This window comes from Plectropomus leopardus, chromosome 6 (assembly GCF_008729295.1).
Source record: "Plectropomus leopardus isolate mb chromosome 6, YSFRI_Pleo_2.0, whole genome shotgun sequence".
NCBI classification, from domain to species: domain Eukaryota; kingdom Metazoa; phylum Chordata; class Actinopteri; order Perciformes; family Serranidae; genus Plectropomus; species Plectropomus leopardus.
In genome coordinates this window covers 2,323,778-2,333,180 of record NC_056468.1, presented here as the reverse complement: position 1 = coordinate 2,333,180, position 9,403 = coordinate 2,323,778, and the positions used below count along the sequence as shown (strand labels likewise).

The following is a 9,403-nucleotide window of genomic DNA, read 5'->3' as shown; positions in this document are numbered from 1 at the left end:
ACGAAGAAGAAATTCTCCGGAAGCTACTTTTTGTGAGCACGCGGTACGTCCGGCCTTTCCAACAGGGCAGCGAGAGAGAACATGGTGAGGAGCGCGACACTCGTCCATTAACTAAGATTTTAATACTTTTAACTCGACTAAAGCCCAATAAATGTGCGTTATATGGGCGCATAAGCTTCCCGTGTATGTGTTGATGCATGTATTGGTGAGCAGGCTGCTACCGGAGCGGAATAAAATGTTATTTTGTGGAGCGCTGCTACTGACTGACTGCGCTAAGCTACGCTGCTAGCCATACGCTAACAGAAACATGTCTGGCTAATGATAGCCTGCTAGCTGAAACGGTTGTAGGATGTTAACGGATAACGTTCAGACAGTGTGTCCTTGTTACAGATGGTCGCACAGAGTTTGGACAGACTATGTTTGGGCACACGGAACAATAATATAAAGGGCAAATGTTCATTTTAACGGTAATAAGGAGCTGCGTTAGCTGGGCTGACTCGTGTTGGTGAAAGGAGCTCTCTAAGACCAACATGGTGCTGTGAACTTACTAATGTCTGTTCTGTCGGTGTCCAGGCCAAGATCAAGGCAAGAGACCTGCGGGGCAAGAAGAAGGAGGAGCTGCTCAAGCAGCTGGACGACCTGAAGAATGAACTGTCCCAGCTCCGTGTGGCCAAGGTTACCGGAGGAGCCGCTTCCAAGCTCTCCAAGATGTACGTACTGTCTGAAAATGAACAACAGCACTTACACGTAGTGGACCGGGCTGGTCCAGACTTCACATGACTGCCCCGGGCTTTAAGGACGTGGCTTTAGGGTGCTGTCAGTGATGTCTGTATCTGTAGTTTGGCTGAGGAACTGTTGAAGTCAGGAGGATATTGTAAGGGTGTCATTGATTTTCTGCAAAGATATTTACTAGACTAGGGTTGCAACAGCATGAGATTTTCAGATATGAGAACACAGAAGTTAATTTTGGTTAAACAAACACTTTGTTACTGTATTTGAAAAATCTTTTTTTGTAATGGAAATATGTCTTAAATGTCTCTCTTTAAATTAACTAAAGGGTAGGGTTCTTCATCCAGTTGACCCCCCCCCCCAAAAAAAATTGTTAATAAGCAAATGTATCACAGTATAGCCGTCAACTTTCACATCACGGTATGATGTAGAATCGGTACATATCGCAACAACCCTATTTACTTTTCCTACACTTGTCAGGTTCAATAAATCTGTAGCTTTTAGCTTTTGATTCTCTGAACTCCAAACTGTCGCCTCAGATTGAGAAAGAAAATGTACAACTGGCAGTATTTTAAAATAGGCAGGTCCTTAGTCAGTGACGCGTGTGTAGACCAACTACTCAGTGTAGACAATGTTGTTGTCATGGAGGCTTAATTAAATTGTAAGTGTGTAGCTGCATTTTCTGAAACAAATGTACTTTGAAACCAAAATCTGTTGTTGCCAAACAGCATCTTACATTCAGTGAATACACAGGCATGAAGAGTTCTCTCTTTGCTTCTCTGGTCGAAGATGATACTTGTGAGCTGATGTTTTGCTGATGCATTCACAACTGCTTACCAAAAGACTGAGACTTGAGATGACATGAGTGTTCTTTATGATCCGTGACTGTTTACATGAACTGAATTTCTTCTGATGAGGATATTACATTGATTAAGTTTTAAACTGGGGTTGCTACTTAAGCTTTAAATAATAGCAATCTTAATAATAACTTAAATTACATAGCATCTGTCATACAGGAAATGCAGAGCAAAGTGCTTTACAGTCAGGGCATTATAAGCACAGAGTTCGTCACACGAGAAGAGACTGAGTGAACTTCAAACAGGCCAAACAATGCACTTCAGTATAAAATGACATTTAAAAAAAGTTTTAAACAAAAATCTGGGGATTTAACATTTTCCAGCTGTTTTGAGATCGTATTAATCCAAATCTCAGAACACTATTTCTGCACTTTTTAGGCCTCTAATGTGAGCAGCAATCTGAGCCCATAATTTCCAACTGACACAGACTCACCAACATATATCGATTAACCGAAATAAGCGTCCGTCAGTTTACCCCCACAATTTCTTCCCAGACATTGTCTGTGCTGGGTGCAGCCCTCAGCTGCCCCAAAAGTGTTGCACTACCTATCACATTGAAGGAAGAAGACCCAGTCAGTGACTCATCAAAACAAAATATATGAAAATCCTGAACCTCACTGTTCAGCTGTAACGAGTTAAGTATGGAAGTATAGTATATCTCAGCCAAACCTTTCTAGGTCATGACAACAGCTAGAGATCAACCTTTTCCTGTCCTTTACTTTTGTCACGTTTAAGTAAAATATTTTTCAAGAAATACTTTGGATAAGTGTCAGTGTAATGCTTCAGAACTAAACATGTTACTACTTAAACATGCTACCGTTTTAATAAATCATTGTGGTTTCTGGTTAATATTCTCTGAAGTCTAGACTGTCACCACAGACTGAGCAAGAAAGCGATAAAAATGGCAGCGTTTTAAAATCCTCAAGTGGTTTGAGTCAGTGACGTGTGCAGACTAACCTCTGTGTCTAAGTTTTATAAATTATTGTTTTATGGTGACTTAATATAATTATTAGTGTAAAGCTATATTTTCTGTAACTACTTGACTTAAGCCAAAATGTGCTGTGCCATAACAGCCTCTAACTTTTGTGTTTTTTCATTGCAGCCGTGTTGTTCGCAAATCCATCGCCAGAGTCCTGACCGTAATCAACCAGACACAGAAGGAGAACCTGAGGAAGTTCTACAAGGTGAGAGCAAACAGCTGACTCACACTGTAGCAACACCGTGCGCACACACACACACACACACACACACACACACACACACACACACACACACACACACACACACACACACACACACCAAGGCACGCCTGTATGGAACGTCTGTCTTTGCTTCTCTGGTCGAAGATGATATTTGTGAGCTGATGTTTTGCTGATGCATTCACAACTGCTTACCAAAAGACTGAGACTTGAGATGACACGAGTGTTCCTCATAGTCTGACTGTTTACATGGACTGAGGTCATTCTTATTCATTGATTATTCTGAGTTGGCTGTTCTCTGGCATTGCTAATTTAGCTCTTGTACTGTTATCACACTGTAGCAAAACAGCCCAATTTATAAAATGAGACGGCTCCTTCAAACGATTCAACATCACATTTCCTACAACATCAAGGAACGTCCAGCTGTCATTTACCTACTTGTTCTATGGAACTGTTCACATGGATTTTTTGTTTATATTTTATTTTATTTTATTGAGGAGTATGGCAGTATTCTCTTGATTAACTACTTGTTAGAGCAATTGAAAAGAAAAAATGAAAAAATGGATCGAAATAAATCTCCCTAATCAACAGTATGAAGTTGAGGTTATTTACTCTTACAAAACATACAGCATATTTATCCCATTATCTATGTATTTTCAACGTTCAACAAACCTCTCTAGATCTTGACAACAGTTGCAAATTAAAGCTTTTCCTGTCACTTTTGTCACATTCCATTTTGATAAAATATGTCTTTTCAGCTCAACTGAAAGTTGTCATCTCTTTCAGGGTAAGAAGTACAAGCCCTTGGATCTGAGACCCAAGAAGACCAGAGCTCTGCGCCGCCGGCTCAACAAGCACGAAGAGAGTCTGCGCACCAAGAAACAGCAGAGGAAAGACCTCCTCTACTCCATCCGCAAATTTGCAGTCAAAGCTTAGAGGCTTTTTCTATTGACAAAATAAAATCTGTGGAAAAGACAAGAAGTGTCTACTTGGTAGTTTTTTCCCACAAACATCACGCTTAAACTTTGGTCACTCTTGAACCGCTCATGCATTTCCACTGAGGCAAATATGATCAGTGACAGTGCATGAAGGAATATCCAGATCAATGGCCCTGCAGGTGCAGCAGCCCCCCAAAATAACGGAGTTATTGAGGCGTCTTGGTTCTGGCATCTTCAATTCGTTTTTGTTCATTTGTGACTTAAACTCAGTGACTGAGGCTTTAAACTGTGAATGTGCCCAGATGCTTTGAAATAATCATGTAACTCTCATTAGATTTTTATTTTTTGTATGAAGTTGGGAGGATAATGATTAATCGGTGGTTCAAAAATCGGTTAATTCGATCAAACGTGATGTTGAATCCATCAATTGATAGGCTATGCAAAGCTGTCAGAGTACATGTGAAATGTTGCTGTGAGCAAAGTTTTTATGGTGTTTAAGAAATCATAATTGATCGATTGATAATTTTACCAAAAAACAGTTAAGGACAGTTATTATTTGCAACCCTGTAAAGTTACATGTATGTGCTCAGTAAGACCTCTGAAAATATAACATGTTTAATATCTTTGAAAAGCCAAATAGGTTCTATAATATCTGAATTTGTCTTCCATGTGTTTAACTCTAAAAACGACTTTTTTTCAGCATTTGACATATAATCTAACTTCACTGTACCAAAAAATGTGAAGCTTTGTGCTAGAATAATTATGTATATAACTCCCAGTGGCATTGAATAAGTATTGAAAGTTCTTGGATCTACCTTGCCGTAGCTAGAGGAGCCCTCTTTTTCATTAACCCTTTGAAACCTGGATTGCCATCAGTTTTCTTGTGCCGCTTGTTGATGTCTTTCACAAACGTTAAACCTTTGAGACCTGACCTTTGATTTCCTTAAAAAAATCAATGTCCTAAATGAAATGAAAATATTAAAAGAAAATTAGTTAAAAGGAGGAAAAAATGTCCAGAAAGTTATCTTTAAAATTATTAGAATTACATATATATCTTTTTAAAATGGATACTTTATATTCTTTTTTTTTTTTGGTACTTTTTACTTTTCTTTTTTGTGCTAATTTTCACTTTTTGCTACCTTTTTACTAATAACTTGTTAATATTTGGGTCATTTCTCATTATGTTTCTCATTGCCTTCTTTCCATGTGTCTTTTGAAAGAAATCAAGTCATTTTTCACAGGTATCAAACAGTGTAGTGACTCAAAAATGTGCTCTCCAAAACAGATGAGCAAAATGTTTGTCTGTATTTCTCCTGTTACAATGCTGCTGAATGAAATTGTGTTTGAGAGCAAAATGACATTTGTAAAACTCAGTTGCAGTGTGTGTGTGCGTGCTGCTTCCTGTGGACAGTGGACAGTCCTCAGCCTCTGTCCTGCCTGCTGTTATTGTTGCACACTTGTGTTTTGCTGTTTTTGACTCTGATCTGTGAGCTCTGTGGGCTGCAGGAATGCTCAGAGTGGCATCACCTTTATTCTAATTACTTTCATCACCAAGCTGTCAGCTGCTCTTTGGTTACCCAACAGCCCACAGCGTGTCTCTGTCCCGTGCACTGGTGCACACTGTCACCATGATCCTCCACACTGTCTTCATCACACTCTCACTGTGTTTGAACATGTTCTCCTCGTCTCTCTCCCCTCGTCCGGCCCCGGCCAGGAAGTCAGGCTGCTTCAAAGTCAACAACTGCAAATGCATCATGAAGGACGGCAGCGGGGTGATAAACCTGAGAGCCATGGGGGATGCAGAGGGCTTCCTGGGGCGTCTGAGGCCGCTGGCAGCAGAGAGCCCGGCAGAGAGCGCAGAGGTCCTGCTGTCCTTCAGCCCCTGCCTGCCCTTCTCTCAGCCAGACGACTTGACAGCAGCCCAGTGCACCAACGTCGCCGCATGCCTCATTGTCAGGTACAGCAGACACCTCACAGTGTGACCATGTACCTATACTAACCTTTAACCCTTTGATACCTGTGCAAATTGGCTTGATTTCTTTCAAGAACATGGGAGGAGAGCAAGTAGCAACTTAACAATTAATGGCTCAAAAAAATAGCAAGAAACTGGTACAAAATTTACAAAAAATGACCTGAAAACCCTCAAGAAAGTACATTTTTCATTTTCCTGTATCATGATTTAAAGTATCTTATTGAGAGAATTCAAAACATAGTTTACTGGACTTTTTTTCTTACCATTTTTTTCTTTTCATTTCATTAATTTCACTTTTTAGGTGTTTTTTTTGTTGTTTTTTGCAGCTTGCAAAGTTGCTCATTACAAGGTACAAGGTAGATGTATTAGTTATTTTTTAAACATAGTTTTAAAAATGAAATTAAAATTTGTCCTTGATTCTGCTACATCTTTTGGAGGTTGAATGAGGATTTTAAGATTCTCACATTACTTTTTCCCTGTGTTTCTGAAAGAAATTTAAAAAACAACAGCAATTTTCTCAGATTTCACAGGGATAAATGCTTGTGTCTCAATGCGGCACAAGAAAACTGATGTCCAGATATCAAAGGGTTCAAAGACTATTTGAACATGTAGTGTTGCAGATCTCTCAACGCTGCATACAGCCGCACATTTTCATCCATTCGCATGTTTTCATGTCCTCCTCTCTCTATTGTTTAGGGCGTTGACATTGTCTCATTTTCCACTTTCTTATTCTTTTGAAGAAGAGAAAAAAGCCAATTTGCTCAGATTTCTAAGGGTTAATGTCCACACCCAGTTCTCACCAAATTTGATGCACACAGTGGTGTAATGGAACAAAGTCATAATACTTGTGTATTTTATGGGAGTATCTGTACTTTACTTGAGTTGTTATATTCCTTTCAACATTTTACTTTTATTCCTCTAAATTTCCCCTGAGCATTTTGGTTACTGACCAATAGGGAAGGACAGAAGAAGGGGAGGACGGGTGAATGAAGGAATGGAAGTGAAAAGAAAAGTGGATTTTATTCTTTAAATCCTTTAAGTTGTAAAAAAAAAAGACCTTATTTTTCTTCAAGGGTCCATTTTTAAGGTGCTATATGTTACAAAGACTAACATCAGTCCTAATCATGAATATCAAATATTCATTAATATTCCGAATTTTAACATTTTAAATGACAGGTTTTTGTCATGATGCCACTGTGTTTTTAGAGGATTGCTTTTTTTTTTTTTTGCTTTTATTTATTTATTTAGTTTTGCTTGTTTCCAGGTAATTCTGTTGTAAATGTTTAGTAATTCTGCTCATTTTTGGGCCATGTTTTATGAGGTTTCCCATTGCCTTCTCTCAATAATTTTGAAAGAAATGAAAACAGTTTGCTCAGGTTTCAAAGGGTTAAACAATGCATTGTGTTTTATAAACTCATCATATCTTTATTCTTTTTACCCTAATATGAAAAGTAACCTGTAACTACCGCAGTCAATTAGAAATCAGTGAGAAAATAGGACTAGTATTAGTTTTTATATTACTACTAGCATTAGTATTTTCTTTGATATTGTTGCAGAGGAGAACCATGGCAACACATTTCTGAAAGTAATGTGGATGAAGTTAGATTAGACTCACTGAATAATTTATCAAATGTTATTTTAATCTGTGCAATTAATTTAGATCTTTGATTTTATTTTTATTTATTTGAAATGTTTCACTCCTCTTGAAGTGTCAGCAGCTGTTGAGCAGGCAGAGGCCACCAGAGAGCGCTCAAACACACACACTGAGACTGAGAGGAGCAGTGAGGTTTCCATAGAAACCTTACTGCACTGATGTGACTGGTTACTGCACTAACTGTGGTGATTCTGGGCATATCTGACGCACTGAAAAGCAAAAAGTGAAAACTTCTCCCCTTAAGGCCCTAAAAGAGCCTGGCCTCTGGCCCTCATGCTTGATATGATGGCAACTGCAGTTTTTTGGATTGAAATGTTCTGATCAGTTGTTCAGTGATATTTTTATTTATTTTTGTTGTTGTTGTTGTTGTTGTTGTTGTTAACAGGTACCACAGGCTCAACCAACACATCAGCCGCTACATCAGCTACGGTAGACATGAAGGCAATGAATTCCACTACAACAACACCCTGAAGACACTGTCTGTCTCATACTTTGGTGAGCTCAAACACCAACACTACATATCAGAGATGGAGGAAGTCACACATGTGCAGGTCACAAACGAGTCTCAATTATTAACCTTTAAGTCTCAAGCAAGTCCCAAGTCACTGTGGTCAGAATCAAACAGGTGAAGCCAAGTCCCTGCTACTATATGGCAAGCAAGTCAAATCAGCGCTCAGGTCAAGTTCAGTCACAAGTCAAGTTTTATGAAGTCTTGACAATCTGTTAGCTTATTGTTGGCTAAGTGTTAATTTAACCCTTTGAAACCCTGATTTCTTGAAAAAAAAAACATAGGAAGAAGGCGATAAGCAGCTTAAAAGAAATGACCCCAAAAATAATATGAAGTAAGTAAAACGTTTTAACCTCAAAATTAGCACAAAAAACCCATAACAAAATTAAATAATAATAATAATAATAATACTAATAATAATAATAATAATAATAATAATAATGATAATAATAATAAATAATAAAAGAAGAATAAATGTTTCTTAAATTAATAGAGTGAAAATTATTTTTTAAAACAGTTAGGAAAAATGTCTAGTGAAAAAAATCTAGAAAAATTACATCTATAATCAATATAATTAAATATATAAAATTATTTTACAAAATGATTATAAAATTTTTTAAGCACACTTTCCAGGTCATTTCTATTTCTATAGTCATTTTGTGTGTGTGTGTGTGTGTGTGTGTGTGTGTGTGTGTGTATGTGTGTGTGTGTGTGTGTGTGTGTGTGTGTGTGTTCGTTTTTTTTTTTTTTTTTTTGCTTTTTCTTAGAAAGGAATGTTCCACAAACTGCAAGAAATCAGTTGATTTAGAGAAAAATTATATTTATAATTATAAGTATGGTTCATAATTATGATATTGTTAAGCCTTTCTTCCAGGTCATTTCCTTTTAAAAAAAAAAAATCATAAAAAACAAACAAACCAAAAAACATATAATAATAATAATGATAATGATAATAATAATAATAATAATAATAATAATAATAATAATAATAATAATAATAATAATATTATAATTTTATTATTATCATCATTATTTCCATATTATTTTCATCTAGTCGTCTGTTTCAAGTCATAGTCAAGTCTTTAATCAGTGCTAGTCAAGCAAGTCTCAAGCCCACTATTTGCGAGTCCAGTCTGACTTGGGTCAAGTCCTGTGACTGGAGTCCCTGACCTCTGTCACCATGACTCATGATTCATGTCACTGATGGTTTGATTGACAATCTTGACAATCTTGTCCTCCTCCTGTCCCAGTGGATGAGGAGCGGCCGCTGACCGTGGTGCATTACCACTGCAATCCAAACCAGTCCACCTCCTTCATCCAGGACCAGAGTCTGAGCCCTGAGGAGCCCCTGCAAATCTGGGTGGAGAGCCCCTGTGCCTGTCCAAACGCCTGTGCCATGGGAGACCTGGGCCTAGGCACCATCTTTCTCATCATCCTCTCCCTCAGTGCTGCTGCATACTTTATCATCGGTAATACCTAAGCAATATCACACGAGAGGGAGTGATGCTCATATATCATCACGGTTGTGATACGGTCACCGAAGATA

At 38.0% G+C, this 9,403-nt stretch overlaps 1 protein-coding gene across 1 annotated transcript; it reads left to right on the top strand.

Moving 5' to 3' along the window:
- rpl35 (ribosomal protein L35) lies at positions 1 to 3,763 on the top strand. The gene is made up of 4 exons (XM_042489101.1): positions 1 to 84; positions 574 to 710; positions 2,689 to 2,770; positions 3,572 to 3,763. Exons 1-4 carry the CDS (start codon positions 82 to 84, stop codon positions 3,719 to 3,721), a joined length of 372 nt encoding a protein of 123 aa, XP_042345035.1. The 5' UTR covers positions 1 to 81; the 3' UTR covers positions 3,722 to 3,763.
- Positions 3,764 to 9,403: the final 5,640 nt, after the last annotated feature.